Genomic DNA, 19888 nt, shown 5'->3' with positions numbered 1-19888 from the left:
CCTTTTTTTTCTCTCGATGGAGAGAGAGGAGGAAGACCATGGTAGCACAACTCCATGGTCCTTGCCCCTGCAGGTGCTCCCATGGGATGGTTTGGGCCTTGAACCCAGATCCTCACACAAAGCAACACATACACTCTACCAGGTGAGTCACCTGGCTGATAGATTACAAAGATATATATATATATATATATATATATATATATATATATATATATATATATATATATAAATATATATATATATATATATATATATATATATATATACTCTTGCAGCAAGAAATCAGAATACAGATAGCATGGACTAAAAACCAATTCAATGATAATTATCATAGTAACTGACCTCTATAACTGACCCCCAACATGGTTATCATCATGCCCGAGCCTGTACATCCTTTGGTCCATGACTACTCAGGGGAGTGTTGGCTCATATTGAGTGTGATGTCCATGGTCTGAACTCTTTTTTTTAATGTTATTTAATTATTTTTTATTAGATAGAGACAGAGTGAAATTGAGGGGGAGGGGAGATAGAGATGGAGAGAGACAGAGAGACACCTGCAGCCCAGCTTCACCACTCGTGAAGCTTTCCCCCTGCAGGTGGGGACCAGGGCCTAGAACCCCGTTCCTTGTGCACTGCAGTGTGTGCCCTTAACCAGGTGTGCCACCAGCTGGCCGGTCTGAACTCTTAAAGAGAACCAGCTGTAAGAAGATGCTGGAGCCCAGAGCAATGGGTGGGAGGCATCTCTTGGCTCCCTCTGGACACAACCTTGCTCTGTAACTGAGTAGCTACAGATTTACATTCCTGGATCCTTGTCATTTCTCTGTGAGGAGGGGAGGCCCTGAGGGGTCTGTGGTCTCTTTCCTTCTCTGTGGTTCGACTGTTTCAGTAGCCTCCTCTAGGGGATGCTCTGCAGTTCTTAAGAGATCAACTAATTTGGGCTCTTAGGCATTTTGCCTGCCTCAGTCTCTATGGCTTCAGTCCCTTAAGGAGGGCTGCCCTCCTGGGGCAAGTGGTTCCTTCTGACTGACTTCATAGGGCATCCTCACACTCACCTCCACCGCAATAAATGGTTTTCTTCTGATCCAGCCTCTGGCCCCTTCCAGGTTGCCGCCCTCTCAGCCACGCAGCACTTAGGGGCTCCAGATCTATGTCAAAGGGTCAGTGCCTCCTGTTCACTAGCTTAGGCTGGTCTGGACCTATAGCTCTGATGAGCAGCCCCAACCCCAGTCCCTGGAGTGGTTCCCCACCAACCACTTCTGCCCTCTTCTCTCAACTGCAGTTGAAGGCATTAACTTTGCACAGTTTGGGGTCACAGTTGGGTCACTCTATATGAAAAGGTCCAAATAAAACAAGAGGTCTCATGGCTATTGCAGAAGGAAGGAAGGAAGGAAGGAAGGAAGGAAGGAAGGAAGGAAGGAAGGAAGGGAGGGAGGGAGGGAGGGAGGGAGGGAGGGAGGAAGGAGAAAGGAGGGGAGGAAGGAAGGAAGGAAGTCATTATTTATGTCTGTGATATATGACACGCTACCTACCCATTCCGTGGTGATGATAGAGCATGGATGTAACACCATCAAAACGAAATCCATCAAAGCCATATTCTTCTAACCACCATCTTAAGTTTGACAGAAGGAATCTTAAAACTTCCCAGCTAAAATGAGAAACATTTATACATTTAATCATAATGCACATAGTTTTTCCCAAGTGTCACATATTGTTTGCTTAGGACATTAATTTGAACTATAGACCTCTTTAAAAAACCCAGGCATTAAAAAAAAAAAAAAAAAAAGGTCATATTGGGGCTGGGCAGTAGCACACATAGTGTGAAGTTCAAGCACCCCTGCAAGGATCCCCTGGGAACTGGGCTTCACACCTGCAGGGGGTCCCTTCTCAATCAGTGAAGCAGGTCTGCAGGTCTCTATTTTTCTCACTCCCTCTCTCTCTTCCCCTCCTCTTTCAATTTCTCTCTGTCCTCTCTAATAACAACAATGGGAAAAAAAAAGATGGCCTCCAGGAACTGTGGATTTGTAGTGCAGGCATCAAGCCCCAGCAATAACCCTGGAGGCTAAAAAAAAATGTTCATACAAAATTCAGGAAACAAAGATTAAATTGCTTGGTAGAACTCACTGAAAAAGAAAATTATGGGCGGGGGGGGGGGTATATAGTATAATGGTTACGCAGAGAGACTCTCGTGCCTGAGGCTCCAAAGTCCTTGGGTCAATCCCCTGCACCATCATAAGAAAGAGCTAAGCAGTGCTCTGGTTTAAAAAAAAAAAAAAAGGAAAAAATTATAAATTTCTTTCTTACTTTTTTTTTTTTTTTTTTTTTTTTTAATATTGCCGCCATGGTCATTATCACTGGGACTCAGTGCTGGCACTAGGAAACCACTGTTTTTGGTGAGCATTTTTCCTTTTTTAAACTTTATTTTTCTTTTGTTATTTCATAGGGCAGAGAGAAATTGAAAGAGAGTGGGGGAGATGTAGAGAGAGAGAGAAGAAAGACAAACACCTGTAGACAATGTTTCACCATTTGTGAAGCATTGCCCTTGAAGGTGGGAGCAGGGGTCCTTGCCATGGTAACATGTACATTCAACAGGGGGCACCGTGGTACCACCTAGACCTCTAAATTTCTTTTTTGCTGAAAAATCATTTGGTATTTGAGAAAAATACGTTTCAGGTGAGTAGTATGAACAGGAACTCTGTCTTATTCAATCCTGTGTGATCACTGATAATTACATAGCATTATTCAAATATTTATTTAGGCATCTTATTAATATTTTACTTGTGATAATCAGTTATATAGCTTATTCTTTTAGAAAATGTAATCTTATAATTCTAAGAAAAACTAACTTCAGTGATTGTCCTCTTAAAATAAGCAAACATGTCACAAAGCTCAAGGACCTGGGTTCCAGCTCTTAATCCCCACGTGCTTGAGAAGTGAAGACTGTTTCATGTGTCTCTCTCTCCCTCACTAGCGATCCCTTCTATCTAATAAACAATAAGATCAAATTAAAAATATATATCCTTAAGCTACAATATCAAATACACAATTCTGAATAAAAGCTAAATGAACTAAGATTTGAAAATCAACCACATAATAAATGATACAATTTTGTAGAAGTAAAAAATATATAATTTCTTTAAAAAAATGCTAAAATAAAAAGCCATAAAATTACAGCATAATACAGCCACCCATAAAGCAAAGGCGGAAAAATGTAAAACTCAATTAAAATCACTGCACGAAACAAGTTTATTTTGGACAACTGAAAAGAGGGCATCGTCAATTTGTATTTTCTTTACTCACAGAGTTATGGTTGAGTTCTCCATCTTATTATAACTGCTGTTTTAAGACTTTAATACCTCATTTAATTTAATGACAAAGCAGTAATAGTGTATACAAATCTTTAGCCCTGTTGAAATTTATGTATTTTCTTAAACCTTCTATATATTCCAGAGCAAGTTGATGTAAGTGGAGATTAAGTCATCACAATCACAATTCTAAATGTAAACATTGCGAAAAGATGAGCGTGGATAATAAGCTGTTTTAAGTAAGCTACTGTCGGTTTTAAAAACTTTTTAAAAAATATTTTATTAATGAGAAAGGAGGAGAGAAAGAGAGAGAGAGATCAAACAAGACATCACTCTGGTACATGTGCTGCCTGGGATTGAAATCAGGTCGTCATGCTTGAGAGTCCAACGCTTTATCCACTGCTCCACCTCCCGGACCACTTGGTTTTAAAAAATTAATAAGAGTTAAAGTTAAAAAGAAGAGGAGAGGAGAGGAGAGGAGAGGAGAGGAGAGGAGAGGAGAGGAGAGGAGAGGGGAGGGGAGGGGAGGGGAGGGGAGGGGAGGGGAGGGGAGGGGAGGGGGGAGGGGAGGGGAGGGGAGGGGAGGGGAGGGGAGGGGATAGAAGAGAAGACAAACAAAAAACCAGAAACCAAGGTAACATACTAGCTATGAGAGGGAACCAGGAGCCCTAGATGCTGAGGGCATAAATCTTAATGAAAGTAGAATTTGTTTCCATTTGTGCTTGTTCATATGCCGTCAGAATGCACTGAATTCCAGTGTAAATGAAGGTAAGAATTTTTCATACACCTCTGGCTCCAAGTAGGCACAAATGAGCTAATACGTATGTATTGTCATTCTCTAACGCTCCCTTTCCACTCACTTTCTCTATAAATAAATATCTGTTCAGTAGTAAATATCTTGAGTTAGTTAGATGCATGAAGACATGACAATTGTATTTGATTCTTTTTTTTTTTTTTTTTAGTTTGTAGAATACTTAACATCTGGGAGCTGGACTTTAGCAAAGTGGGTTAAGTGCACGTGGCCCAAAGCGCAAGGACAAGCATCAGGATCCAGGTTTGAGCCCCCGGCTCCCCATCTGCTGAGGAGTCACTTCACAGGCGGTGAAGCAGGTCTGCAGGCGTCTGTCTTTCTCTCCCCCTGTCTTCCCTTCCTCTCTCTATTTCTCTCTGTCCTAATCTAACAAGGACGACATCAATAACAACAATTAACTACAACAATAAAACAAGGGCAACAAAAGGGAAAAAATATAGAGAGAGTACTTAGCATTTTTCAGTTAGAATGGTTGTAGATGAAACAGGTAATTTACTGTAAAACATTTATCACCCAATAAAGAAAGAAGAAGAAAGGAAAGAAACATGTAAGTTATAGCTCTTCCTCCCCAGGCAACATTTTCTTCTTTTCACACTATTTCTTCATTTACGTCACCTGCTAGGGTCTAGGACATTTGCTTTAAATTTCTTTCTTTTCTTCTTTCTTTCTTTCTTCCTTTTTTCTTTCTTCCTTTCTTCTTCTTCTTCTTTTTTTTTTTTTATTTAAACTGGCTAGCTCTATTTTATAGTGGAGGATTGAACCTGGGACTTTGGAGCCTCAGTTATCAGAGTCTCTTTGCATAACCATTATGTTATCTAGCCCCCCCCCCATCCACACCCTGTTTTAAATTTCTAACATAAATGCCACAGACTAAGTTTCATATGTAAAAGTTCTGACACTATAAATAACAGCCCATATTATTTATTTTTTTAATACTAATGATAAAACAACTCAAAAGGAATACTGGAAAGGGAATAATGGGAATGTAATAGTTGAAAAGATACATTTGTCCAATATCACCAGGTTCCAGCATAACAGAACTTCTATAATGGGTTCCTATTACTATAATTTTTAATCTATTCTTTTTTTTTTCATCAACACTGGAAAAGAGGGCATTTTCACACACACACACACGTATATATATATATATATATATATATATATATATACTCATACACATATATTAATGATTTAATATTGGTTTACAAAATTATAAATTTATTCTAAGGACATATTTGATTGTAAGCATATGAGTAGAGAGTCTTGGCATGAAACTAAAAGAATTTTCTGTAAATTCAGGAAACTTTAGTGTCAATTAAGCAGACATTTTTAAACATTCTGATGGGTTTTAAAATAGGAAATTGATTATTTAACCCCTAAAATGTTTTTTGAAGTGAAACTATGTCTAAATAGTAGAAAAATACTCAAAAATAACTACCATAAGATTACACTATTAGGAATAAATTAAGTTCGTACAGCTTTCAAAATAACATTTTAAAATATTTTATGACTCATTAATGAAACATAAAACAAATATGTTGTCTTGTAGAGACAGAAAAAAAGACAGAATTTTTTACTAGCTAGGACCAGAGAGATAGTTTGCCGTGTAGAATATGTCTCTTGCGTCACCTATAACACAGATTTGCATCTCTTGACGCCATAGTGCCAGTGCAAGCCCCAGTGTTGTGATATCCCTCCTTCTCTGTCTATCCAAATGAAAATGAAAAAAAAAAGGTGGGGGGGAGTCAGAAAATGGTAAGATCATGTATGTTTCAGACCCTTATGTAAAACGAAACCAAAAAAAAAATACTGGATATCATGTAATTTACAAGAAAATGAGTAAAGAAGTGAGATCTAGGGAGAGTTGCTTTTCAACAAAATCTCAACAGTCACATTTGATGCTAGGTACCAAAAGTAATTGTAATAATCCCCAAAATTTGAATTAGAAAGCTTTACCAGGATCTGTCAGATTACTACAAGTTTCAGTGATTTGCTAAGAGGCTTAACGGGCAAAAGGACAATCAGCAAGGAGCAAAGAAAAATGACATAAACTTCAGAGGAATTTAGAACCACGCTTTCAGGAGTTCTCTCTTGACAGCACCAAACAGGAAACACTTAGCTCCTCTAGCAATGAACGTTACATCACTTGTGAAATGATGTCTATGAGAGAGCTCCTTAGAAGCTCAGTTTCAGAATTTTTATTTGGGGCATTGTGACTGAGTATCCTCTCTTTTAGAATGTACCAAAGCAAACCAGAAGATAAATTAAGCACAAGGATCCACTGTTTTTTCAAGTCTGAGAATGGTGAAAACTACCTTGAAATCTAGACGCCCAGATCTGAGCCAACAAAGGTCTATCTCCAAGGCATATGTTTCTAAGGAGAGCAATATTAATCATCTTGTATTTTATATTACTTTTCCACACAAAAGCAGGAGCAAAGTTTTATTATATAATTATAAATTAGTTACCAACAGTCACTGAAGAAAATATTTTGAAAGTCAACTTATCTCAGAGGTCTTCAGTCCTTAAAATGATGTGAAAGAGTCTTAAATACGAGTTAAGTAAGCACATGGGGAACTCTGAGTTATCCTGTTCGGCATCATACTCTAGTAGTTACATGCATCTAAATTTTGCCTTTTAAATAGAACACTAGAATAAATTTAAGGATTATGCTGCCAGTGAAAATACAGCTTTTTTGTTCAGAGACGTCTATTATTATTTTAACTAACTAACATGATTCTCAGATTCAATCTCTAGGTTCCTTTCCCCCCCCCTCCTTTGGAGAGAAGGTTAAAAAGAAGAGGAGTTACAAAGTATTCTTTCTTTATTAAAACATTTTTTAAAATATTTATTTATTCCCTTTTGTTGCCCTTGTTGTATTATTCTTGTAGTTATTATTGTTGTTACTGATGTCGTTGTTGTTGGATAGGACAGAGAAATGGAGAGAGGAGGGGAAGACAGAGAGGGGGAGAGAAAAGACAGACACCTGCAGACCTGCTTCACCTCCTGTGAAGTGACTCCCCTGCAGGTGGGAGTCCTTACTCCGTTCTTTGCGCTTTGGGCCACATGCACTTAACCAGCTGTGCTACCGCCCGACTCCCTACAAAGTATTATAAACTATGAATTAGAAATATTGCTCAATGTGCTCTTAGTAATGAAATAACTGAATTATCAGCTGAACAGTTCACCTTGAGTCAAGGCATGGAAATATCTGCTAAAAGAAGCAATAAAAAAGTAATTTGCTTTTTCTACCTCAAAATTTGATCAGGTAGCCTATAACACTGTTGATATATCCAATAGATTAAAGACCAAAAATGCATAAAGCAGAATATAAGAGTATAATACTACTTTGGTGTGTCTCAACACACAAGGTCAAACTATCACTTCAAAGTCATCCTTCTGACAGACCATGTTTAAGCCCCATCCTTAAAAATCACATGGTAACTTCATTTTCATAAAAAAAAAAAAAAGTGGAAGACTAGAGGTAAATTTTAGAACGTGATGTTCATATCTATTTATCTTAGCAGTCAGCATGAAAGTGTACAAAAGTACTCTACTTATTATTGGCTTTATATATCAAAGTATTTAGTAGTTAACACGGGAGAAGCTAAAGTCATGCTACCCATAAACGTTATAGTCAATGGTTAACCAGTACATATCTTTAAGAAAAAAAAAACTCTTAAAATAAAATCCAAGAAAAGTTCATCAAATGAAGCTTATGCTGCAATGAGTCACAAATCACTATAAAAATCTTTAAGTCGCAGGTGTCTGACACAGAAACTGCGCATGCTGGTGGGAAATGTGTATATTTACGGATTTCTAGCAATCGGGGTGATCAAGATTCAGATTGGTTTAGATGTCTGAAATACTCAACCGATAATCAAGTAATGATGATTTATTAAGTATTTTTGTCACGGGAGTCGGGCAGTAGCGCAGTGGGTTAAGCTCACGTGGTACCATGCAAAGCATAAGGACCGGCTTAAGGATCCCAGTTCGAGCCCCCGGCTCCCCACCTGCAAGTGGTGAAGCAGGTCTGCAGGTGTCTCTCTTTCTCTCCCCCTGCTTGTCTTCCCCTCCTCTCTCCATTTCTCTCTGTCCTATCCAACAATAACATCAGTAACAACAATAATAACTACAACAATAAAACAACAAAGGCAACGAAAGGGAATGAATAAATAAATAAATAAATATTTCTGTCACACAGAGATAATCACAATATAAATATTTTTAGAATATATCTTAAACATAAATTGTTGATTGCTCACACTCTACTAATGAGTTTATAATAAAACAAAACAGCCAAATTAACTTGACAAGCAGGTAAAACTAGATAAAACATTTATTAAATAAAATTATATTTATGGCAAGTCTATTACTCTTGTATACCTATTTTTAGTACAAGGACAGTTGGGATTGCTTTCTTTTAACATTTCATTTATTTACTGAGATGAAGACAAATTGAAGGGGAAGGGGGAGATGGAGAGGGAGAGAAAAAAAGAAACACCTGTAGCTCTATTTCATAACCTGTGAAGCTTCCCCTCTGCAGACGGGGACCACTCACTTGAACTTGGGCCACTGCACATGGCAACATGTGTATTGTACTAGGTAAGCTACAGCTTGGCTCCTTTACTTTACAACCTTTGAAGTTGAATGATTACTAAATAATAGATCATTTAAATTAAAAAAAAAAAGGTATGATCTGGGTATTTCAAGGGGTGGTAGATTGACCTCAATCAAGTAAACTCTCCTTTAAAGATAATTCACTTTTTTTTTTAAAGGTAAAAGGAGGACCAGGTGATGGATGGCACTTCAAAGATCTGGGTTCAAACCCCTGGTCCCCACCTGCAGAGGGAAAGCTTTGAGAGTGGTGAAGCCAGGCTGGCAGGTGTCTCTCTGTATCTCTCCATCTCTACCTTCCCTTTCATTTTCAATTTTTTCCCTTTCCCTTTTAGGCTTTCTCTATCCTATCAACTGAAGAAACAAAGAAAATTAAAAAAAAATTTTTTTAAAGATGAAAGGCATCAAAAACCAAAACAACAAAAAAGGCTGATATTTTAAGTAATAAGAAAATAGCATTTTCATCTCAACAGTGAAAAAATAGTGTGTACTTAATTACTCTCTTTTTAAGAAATGGAGTTCATCTATCAATATAGTTAATTAATTTTTCTCACCGGAAGGCTCACTGATTCAGGAAGACTTTATCAGGTTTGGACGGGGAGTGATACGGGCAGTGGGGGTAGAGTAGGAGAGAGAGAAGAGATTAAAAGGCCATAGCACAGAAGAGTCCTCTAAGGTGGTGAGGTCCAGGTTCAAACCTGGGTCCTGCACCTGCCAAAGCAGATGCACTTATAATACAAGTTAGCTATTACACTCACCCTATTTTATTTTTAAAAGAAAGCATCACAGCACTGAAGCTTCTGGCAGGGCCTCAGTGTTCCCATGGCCTGTTCTGAGGACTCACAGCTGGGTATGCACATGACAAAGCAGGCTCTGTCCTGGCTGAGCTATGTCGCCAGCCAGGGCAACTTCCCTTGTTTGGTAGGCCAGGTGCCTGTGCAACAAATCCACTGCCCCTCAATATTTGGCTAGTGGGCTATTCCCCCTCAATATTTTATTCTTTATTTTGGATAGAGAGGGAAGAGGGAGATAGAAAGGGAGAGAGAAAAAGAGGCACTTGCAGTATTGCTTTGCCACTTGCATATCTTAACTCTGTAAGTGGGGACCCGGAATCTTGAACCTAGGTCCTTGTGCATTCTACCGGCTGTGCCACCGCCAGGCCCTGGCCAATTAATTTAAATTAAATTAACCAAAGGTTGTATTTTGACTTATACTTTGCTAGTTGATAGAAAATAATTATGAAAAAACTTTTAAAGGATTAAGAAGTGATTTTGGGGGGGGAGGCAGGCAGTAGCACAGTCGTTTAAGCACACATGGCCTGAAGCACACAGACCGGTGTAAGGATTCCAGTTTGAGTCCCCAGCTCCCCACCTGCAAGTGGTTGCTTCACAGCAGTGAAGCAGGTCTGCAGGCATCTATCTTTCTCTCCATCTCTGTCTTCCCCTCCCCTCTCAATTACTCTCTGTCTCAATCCAACAATAAAAACAAATAAAAATAAAAAAGAAGTGATTTTTCATACCTAATACTAATGAGACATATTACCAAAAATAACATGCATCTGGGATTTAAGACACTGAGAATTATACTTGAAGGAATTCTATATATTGATCTGAAATCAAATTAGGTTACAAGGAACACAACAATCTAGTTAAGAAAAAATATTTTTAAAAAAACATCTATAATTTTGTAATGGTGTTTTCCCTGTGGTCCAGCATTTCCCCCCTGAAACGTCCTGGTAAGCTGGCATTCCTCGCCCTAGTGAAACACACTCTCCTCTGCACCTAGACATGCATATCAATAAATGCACAGAGCAGGACTGTTCCTGACTGCAACAAACTACAGACATAAAGACCCACAGAATGTTTCCAGGAGGTAGCACTCTGCAAAGAGAAAAAAAAAAAAAAAAGATGATATTGTGTCCTTCAGGACAAAACAGATGGAACTTAAGATGACTATGCTTAGTTAAGTAAGAAATTCTTTCTTTTTAATGTGGCATCATGGAATGTTGTCAGGACCTCATGCTGAGCTGTCTCTGATATATAATCTCTCTTTCTTTCCAAATGAAGAGGAAGACAGAGAGAGAGAGAGAGCAGACAGAATATCGCTCTAAAATACGTACGTGAATACATAAATACATACATGCATACAATTAATAATCCACCTTAAAGCTATTAAAAGTGGTGCCGGGCGGTGGCACACCTAGTTGAGCGCACATGTTACGATGTGCAAGGACCTGGGTTCAAGCTCCCGGTCCCCACTCTGAGAGTGGCGAAGCAGGGCTGCAGGTGTTGTTCTGTCTCTCTCCCTCTCTTTCTTCCCCTTTCCTCTTGATTTGTGACTGTCTCTATCTAATAAATAAAGACAATTAAAAAAATGCTAAAGAAACTATTAAAAATAAGTTCAATAGAAACACATATCAATAATTAACAAATATTGAACCATGATATTTCATATATTATTTTGTTAATAAAGGGAACATTAACTATTATCAGTCAACTGGTGATGGTATATGCAAAATGCCCCTCAGTTTAATCCTACACATCTATGTAAAGTTACAGCCTATGTAATAGGAGCTATGTTTTGCACTACAAAATAGTTTTAAAGAAACTGGCCTGAGCTGAAATAATAATACACACAGTTAAATAACTAAAATAATTAAAATATTTTAAAATGTTTATTTTTTTTTTTAATTTAACATTAACTCTGAAGCATAAAGTAAACAAAATGAGCATACACTGTTTAAGAAATCTTGCGTTCGGCATTATTAGAATAGAAAGTGGAAATTAAGAACAACAAATCTCTTTATTTCACTAGAGAAAATTCAACTATTCAAATATTACTATGGTACAAGTTTCGAGGAAGGTATTTTTCATGAAGAAAATCAAATAAATCATGTAGGGGGAAGGTTCAAATAAAAATATTCTTCTTATTGTTTTTCCCTGTGGTTTATAGTCCTTAGTGAAAGTCTTTTACATAATGTTTATCATTAGTAAAGAATCATAAAGCTCCTTAAAAAACTTCTTTATTAGTACCTGGAATTGCTTATTAGAAGTTTTAATATACATTGACATTGATGCAAACATATATCACCATTTTAAAAAAAGAAAGTGGCTTCTAGTTAACATAATTTCAGATGGCCTCATTGTGTCGCCTACATTGGAATATGAAAGCTTATGAGGGAGTCGGGAGGTAGCTTTGCGGGTTAAGCGCACGTGGCACAAAGTGCAAGGACCAGCCTGAAGATCTGGGTTCGAGCCCCCGGCCCCCCACCTGTAGGGAGGTCGGTCGCTTCACAGGTGGTGAAGCAGGCCTACAGGTGTCTATCTTTCTCTGTCTTCCCCTCCTCTCTCCATTTTCTCTCTGTCCTATCCAACAATGACAGCATCAACAACAATAATAACTACAACAACAATAAAAACAAGGGCAACAAAAAGGAAATAAATAAATTAATTTAAAAAAATAATTTAAATAATTAAAAAAAAGAATGGCTAAGGGAAAGGAAGCCCTAGGCCCAAAACACATCATGCTATTAATATATAATATATACATATATATATAAAAAGAATGCTTATGATTAAATATTGAAAATTTCCCCTAAATGTTACATAAATCTCTGGTGACAACAACAAAAGAAAGAATCCACAAAAAATAAAACCTCAGTATCCTTACGGAATCATCAATTTCTTTTTGTTTGCTCCAGTTATAAATTTTGCATTTGCACATTGCTGCCTAGATTTTCAAAGGATTGTGCAATGATTAATTTAACAATCTATCCATATTGCTGTTCTATAGCAAAGAACTTTTACATATATATAATTTATAATATCCACATCAAGAACAGATTAGTGGGGCAAAATATAGCATCCAGCATCCAGGAGAGTTAATGATGCAAAAATTGGGTAAATGTCATCAAAATTTAAGTGCTTAAAAGCATACTTGTTCAAAATTGGTCCTTTACCACCAAGGATATAGAAAGCAAATAATAATGCATCCTTTAAAGAATCAATTTGACTTGACAATTTAAGAATGAACTAATGATTTTTTTTTGAAATTGTAATATACATACACATACATGGCTTACAGCCCCAGCTTCTTTTACTAAGTGCTTTGACTGGATTAGGATATGGAATTCCCTAAATAATACTCCAAGGTATTTCCTATACTGAGGTTGGCAATCTTTTTTGAACAGACCAGACACAGTATTTTAGCCTTTGTAGGAAATAGCTACAAAATACTTAACAAAATGCTATGGTGATGTGAAAGAGCTCACAGGCAATACCTAAGTAATAGGACTAAATTTCAACAAAACTTAATTTACAAATATAAATAACAGTCAGATTTGGCCTGTAGGTCATAGTATGTTGACAACCACAGTTCAAATCTACACTTTGCTTGTGTTAGTATTACAAAGCTTTTACCTGATTTATCTCTGCCTTGGGAGGGTGTCAGTAGTTGAATTTAGTTATGCTACTGTAGAATTATAGCAAATGACTACTATGGCACAAACAGGAGGGTAAAAAGTGCCTTTAGTCTTACAGAAGTAAATAAATAAATAAAAACAAAAGATAAATTCCACAATTCTGATAGTTTATGCAAAAAGATGAAGGCCTTTATGCAAAACTCCCTATCGATAGCTACTGACATGTAAAAGTAGAGGGGAAAAAATGTTTTCCAGCTTTCTGGTACTATTTTCAACTCTGACACCATCTTCCCAGACAATATTTCTAGTCCACCTGTATGTTAACTGTCAGGCCCAAGCAAAAATAAGTAAAGTCATGGGCCCATTGGATTACACCTAAAAGAGACTTCCTAGCTTTTTCCAAAATGGAGTCCCAAAATCTCAACAATTACATTCTTACCTTTAGGTTCCTGATTATTAAACAGTGTGTTCTGATTTATATCTTAATGCTTTTCAGTCACCAAATTGCAGATGCTACCATGACACCAATCTTACTTCCCTGGGCAGAGGACCTTACCAATGTGTCCGGGAACCCCACCTCCCCAGAGCCATGCCCCACTAGGGAAAGATAAAAACAGTCTGGGAGTATGGGTTGACCTGTCAATGCCCATGTCCAGTGGAGAAGCAATTACAGATGTCAGACCTCCCATCTTCTGCACCCATAAAGATCTTTAGTCCATACTCCCAGAGGGATAAAGAATCGGGAACGTTCCAATAGAGAGGATGGGATATGGCACTCATGAAACTAAACCCCTTTTATCCCACAAACTTGCTGATCATTATTAAATTACTGATAAAAAATGTTTACCTTTGCACAGTCACTTTTTTTACATAACCATGATACTGCTATTTTAAATTTTCTCTGCATTTCAATTTTAATCACTTAATCTTTATGTATTTTTATATTTAACTTCTTTTTTTAAAAAGTTTATTTATTCATGAGAAAGCTAGGAGAGAGAGAAAGAACCAGACATCACTCTGGTACATGTGCCGCGAGGGATTGAACTCAGCACCTCATGGTTGAGAATTCAGTGCTTTATCCACTACGCAATCTCTTGGACCACAATATATTTAACTTCTTTTGCATGATACTTTATATAGTTTTAGTTAGCTAAATGAATTATGCAGCTATGCAGTTTAAAACATTTTAATTATTTCTAATTGTCCTTGATCAAGAAGATTGCATCTACTACACAATTATAGATGCAGTTTTTTTCTAATCATTTCCTAGTTAAGTTTCTCAAAACTTAATTTTTGTTTAAATTTATTCTTTATATAAAATTTGCTGTTACATATGGAACTATCTAGTTCCACTTCAGATGTGCATCATCTAACAAAGTTATAGATAGTAGATATAGGCTAGGGTTTAGAGTACTGGGTACAGGCGTACTGTACAAGTGTGTATAAGCAAGGGCCAATGATATGACTCAAAGTCACGATACTTGATAGTCCTCTTTTACTAGACTGGGACCTAATAAGCCTAGAATCTTAGTAGAAGTGCCTAAAGAAGGCATCATAGATTCTTTAATTGACTAGACATAGAGAACATCAGCTTGTCAATGTAGCAGAAGTGCCCAAATAAGACAGACCCCCAAAACCCAATTCTGGATGGGTATAACAAATGACATTGAACATTAAACAAGCAGAAGAAAGTCAAAGGTCATCAGATAAAGAAAGGACAAGTGATGGCTCACTTAACAATGATCTATCATCTGGAGTGCACAAATATGATTGGTCTAAGCCTCTAATAGATCCCTCTCTCCACCATCAGTGGTCACTTCCATCAGGAATTTGAGCATAAGCCCTTTTGCAGGTCTTCCCAGAACTTTGCCCTCATTATAAAGCAGCAATGGTAGGGACTGCCCCAGTCTTGAAAAGGTGGCTGGTCATCCTGCCCTGCCACTCCAGAAAGACTGGTCCAAAAATAAGTGCAATGTGCAATGCTCTCATAGTGACCATGGACTGCAAGCTCAAGCTGACAGGAACTCAGAAGTTACACAGGCTCCTGTACTAAATTTGAATATATATGGGCCCTGGGTCAGAGATGCAGTAAATTTTTATTCACAGTTGTTTTTTTTCCAAGATTGGGAGCAATTCTCAGCCTTGATCCAACTTTTAGCCATTTTCTCTACTCTGACACCATCTTAGACAATATTTTTGCCCAACTCCTTATTAGCTGTCAAACTCAAGCTAAATCTACGATAGTCATGGGCCCCTGGGAGCATGCCTACGATGGACTTCCTAGCTTCTTTCTACCATAAGAAGCCTATTCTCATCTGCTGTGTTCCTATTTATTGTTTCCTGTTCATTAATCATTTTGTCCTGCTTTGTATTTAGTGACCTTTCAGCCACCAAGTTGCAGAACTCTATTAAGGTTCCATCCTGACTTGCCTGGCCAGATGACCACACCATTAGGTCCTGGAACCTCACCTCTACAGAGCCCTACCCCATAGGGAAAGATAGTCACAGGCTGGGGGTATGGATCGATCTGCCAACACCCATGCCCAGTGGAGAAGCAATTACAGGACCCAGAGATCCTACTTTCTGCACCTCAAAAATAATTTTAATCCATACTCTTAGTGGGGGGAGAAGTGATTGGGAAGAAGACCAGAGGCCTCTGAAGTCTAACTCCATCAGGACCCCGAAAAAGAAGAGGAAAAAGGAAGAACATTTGGACGTAGTAACAGCTCTATGTGTGACTTGGAAAGGAAGAGAAGACGGGACTATAGGAAAAAAAAAAAGTGGGAAGCAAACATTTACAGTATAGACAGACAGTTATAAAAATCATAGTTAACCCATATCTGCAACCTGAGGAGAACTACTGTAGATTGTAATGGAGGAATTGGGGATTCAGAAATCTACTGGTGGTAACAGTGAGTTGTACCCTTATTATCTTGTAATTTTGTAAAATAATACTACATTTATCCAAAACAGAGACCCCCAAATCTTCATCTGCAATATTCATGCCTTTAGGTTCATGATTACTCAACAATTTGTTTGGCTTTATATGTGAACTCTTCTTTTAGCCACTAGGTTCCAGATGCTACCATGATGCCAACCTGACTTCCCTAGGCAGAGGGCCCCACCAATGTGTCCTGGAGCTCCTTTTCCCCAGAGCCCCACCCCACTAGGGAACAAGAGAGACAGGCTGGGAGTATGCATTGACCTGTCAGTGCCCATGTTCAGTGGGGAAGCAAATTCCAGAAGCCAGACCTTCCACCTTCTGTACCCATAATGATCCTGGTCCATAGCCCCAGAGGGATAAAAAGAATAGGAAAGCTATCAGGGGAGGGGATGGGATATGGAGTTCTAGGGGTGGGCACTGTGTGGAAATGTACCCCTTTTATCCTATAGTCTTGTCAGTATTTCCATTTTGTAAATAAAGATTTTAAAAAGTGTTTCTTCTTTTTTGAAAATTTCCCCTTTACTGGTGGGGACTGATGGTTCAAGTGATAATTATGTTACAATCTTACACAAGTAAAATCTCTCATCTCCCCATGATGGTTATCTGCAAGACACTCTCTCCCCTAGCCTAAGTTTTGTTATTTCTTACTGTCATTATTTGCATTTATTATCATTTTAGTTAACTTTAGTAAGAAAGCATGGACAGAGAGGATCCTTTATAAAAAGAAACTATCTTCAAAGAGAAGGTTATAGCTGTGTTCATCTATGATCACTTTTGTAATGATTTTCAAGTCATAGTACATACATTGCTTGCACCACAATAAATTTTTGTTCTTCAGTATTACTAAATTTAATAGTAGACAGATTACCATGGTAGCACTTGTATGACTGTTTAAGGTATTTTGGATGAGTGATTTAACTTTTCTATGTCAAATCATGACTTCCAGTCAGAGTGATCTGCGACTTAATCTAGCTGGGCTCTTCACTCACAACCATAATTATGTCAGCTAACAACAGTTTTGTAGAAAATGGGAGAAAATTAGGAGGAGGCACTACCCAGATGAATATACTGGGCTACTTGCTCTAAAAAATTTTCTTAAAGAAATGTTCATTAAGAACTATATATTCTGAATGTGACTTTGTAAACTAAATTAAGCATTGAAGTCCTTATTTTGATAAGGTTAGCTTTGGAGTGACTGAGAGAAGTATAAGAGGAAGTAGGTGGGTAGGGTATCTTAGTCTAAGTAGACACTATTTCATTAGGAACTTTATGGTGTCTTTTTAGGTCTTTCTACTTGCTTGCTGCAAATACTGACTCATGAAGCAATTACAGAAGCCAGACCTTCCATCTTCTGAACCCCATAATGACTCTGGGTCCATACTCCCAAAGGGATAAAGAATAGGAAAGCTATCAGGGGAGGGGATGGGATACAGAGTTCTGGTGGTGGGAATTGTGTGTAGTTGTACCGCTCTTAACCTATGGTTTTTGTCAGTGTTTCCTTTTTATAAATAAAAATGTTAAAAAATAAGCATTTGAAAACTCGTTTATTTGTGCTACAGCATCTTAGCACCTTTCCAAATTATGTTCTCAATACCTTTTTAAAACTCAAGTGAAGGACACTAACTAGGTTTGTGACATTTGCTTTTTCATTTACATGAGAAACCGTCATTGTGAACAGTTTCAACTACATCACTCATTATTTATTACCAAACGGTGAGCAAGACAGGAGAGAACTGTCAGAATTACAATCTACCTGTTAACTTCAGAAGCAGCTCTCCTCTCCCATTTGGTTGCTGGAAGTTTACAGCTTAGAAATAAAGGACAGAAACGGATTTCTGGGGGTCGGGCGGTAGTGCAGCAGGCTAAGTGCACATGGAGCAAAGGACAAGGACCAAAGTAAGGATCCTGGATCAAGCCCCCGGCTCCCCACCTGCAGGGAGGTCTCCTTTCACAAGTGGTGAAGCAGGTCTGCAGGTGTCTATCTTTCTCTACCCCTCTCTGTCTTCCCCTCCTCTTTCCATATCTCTCTGTCCTATCCAACAATAACATCAATAACAACAATAATAATAACCACAACAACAATCAAATGAGGGCAACAAAAGGTGAAAAAAAAAAGAAACTGCTTTCTATTGAGAAAAGACCCACTGACAATCAGCCAAATGTTTTGTTCATAAAAACATGTTAAATCTTTTTCTTATACTTCTAGAAGGGCTGTCATCTTCTCAGTATAGATGATGAAACTAATTTAAATGATGTGATTTTTCCAAAATTACCAGCACAGATGAATGAAAGGTAGGACACTGGTCCAGATTTGTGTGAATAGCTGCATCCCAAAACACTGCTTAAAGCTAAAAATAAAATAAAATAATCTGGTCAAGTCAGGTCTCATTCTCGGATACGGCAAATATGTCCATATTAATAGCCTACAAGTTTCTCTGCCTCCCAATTTATTTTCTAGTACCTACTTCTGAGTGTGTTTTATATATTATGTTCATTCATTTGTATTAGATACAGACAGAAACTGAGAGGGAAGGGGCGATAGCGAGGAGGAGAAAATGAGAGATTCGCAGCAATGCATCATCATCCTAGAAGGCCACTGGCCTGAGGAACGAAGGTTTCAGCACTGGTCCATACACACTGTCACAGGCGTGCTGTGTTTGGGGAGCCACTACCAGGACCACCTGGACCCCCCTAAGTTTATTCTTGGCTTTCTTTTGTCATTTTACTTATTTTTGCCATTTTAGTGAAGCCATTAATATGCTGCAAAGTTAGCACAAGGAACATAGACAGCTACTCCATCAGCCAACTAAACTTGTCTTTTCTGACACCCTTTTGCTCCAGAGACTCTTTGATTTGCCAGCGACCATCACAGAATGCCTCTGTTGACAGTGCTGGCAGCCAGTGGTCAAATCTACGTCGGAAAGAATTATAGTGTTAGATGATTTAAATTTTTTTTTTTTTAGTGGAGAGGTTAAACTGTAAACACCAAGTGCTTAGAAAAGAGTCTCCAATGGTTTACATTTGGTATGCCAAAACATTGCCACAATAAAAGATGTGCTTTGTATTGGTTCAAATCCTTCAGTGAGTCCGAGGCGAACAGTGAGTTAGATTGATTTGGAGGAAATAAAAAAAAAGAATATAAAAAAGAATCCAGATGAAAATGTGGCCTCCAAAAATACAACGGGCAACACAGACACTGTGAAAAGTAAAGCAAATGACCGCTACATGCAATATAATTGCTCTGAATTAGAAATTCTGATAACATTTTCTGCTTGCTCCCTAATGATTATAATGTCCCATGTTGCATGCCTGGCCCATTGAGTTGAAATGTGTCTTTTCTTCTGCTTAAGCAACAACAGCATTTCTAAGACAGCAAAAAAAAAAAAAAAAAAAAAAGTCTGTAAATGATGTTTTCATGCCTCTCCAAGGCATAATTCTTTAACTTTAGATACAGTAAATTAATCAAAGAGTAATTTCAGAGTTTTTTAAATCTACCTATTAATCTCTGGCAATAGTTTATCTTAAGGGAAAAATGTGTGTTTTAAAGATAAAAGAGAGGGGGGGAGGGAACAGGGGAAAAAGAGGGCGAAATGGGGAAGAGAGACTCCTAGGATTTTGGTACCTGATGACAGAAAAGGTACCAAGGTAAAGGAGAGAGTGTTCTACAAAGGCCTTTCATGGAAAAAGTGGGAATTGTCTCCCTGTGTCAACAACTGTAGTGTAAACCATCACTCACCACCACCACTCCCACCTTGCCCCTTAAAAACATTTTTGGAAAAAGATAGGAATACCTG

At 37.9% G+C, this 19888-nt stretch overlaps 1 protein-coding gene across 1 annotated transcript in view; it reads right to left on the bottom strand.

Moving 5' to 3' along the window:
• GBE1 (1,4-alpha-glucan branching enzyme 1) overlaps positions 1–19888 on the bottom strand; it is a 270582-nt gene that overhangs the window by 92211 nt on the left and 158483 nt on the right. The window contains exon 8 of the mRNA XM_016193269.2: positions 1530–1645. Coding sequence (XP_016048755.1) covers positions 1530–1645 — 116 coding nt within the window. The remainder of the gene's footprint in view (positions 1–1529; positions 1646–19888) is intronic.

Source organism: Erinaceus europaeus, chromosome 14, assembly GCF_950295315.1.
Source record: "Erinaceus europaeus chromosome 14, mEriEur2.1, whole genome shotgun sequence".
NCBI classification, from domain to species: domain Eukaryota; kingdom Metazoa; phylum Chordata; class Mammalia; order Eulipotyphla; family Erinaceidae; genus Erinaceus; species Erinaceus europaeus.
Note: the sequence above shows the minus strand (reverse complement) of the source record. Positions and strands in the feature narration are given on the sequence as shown.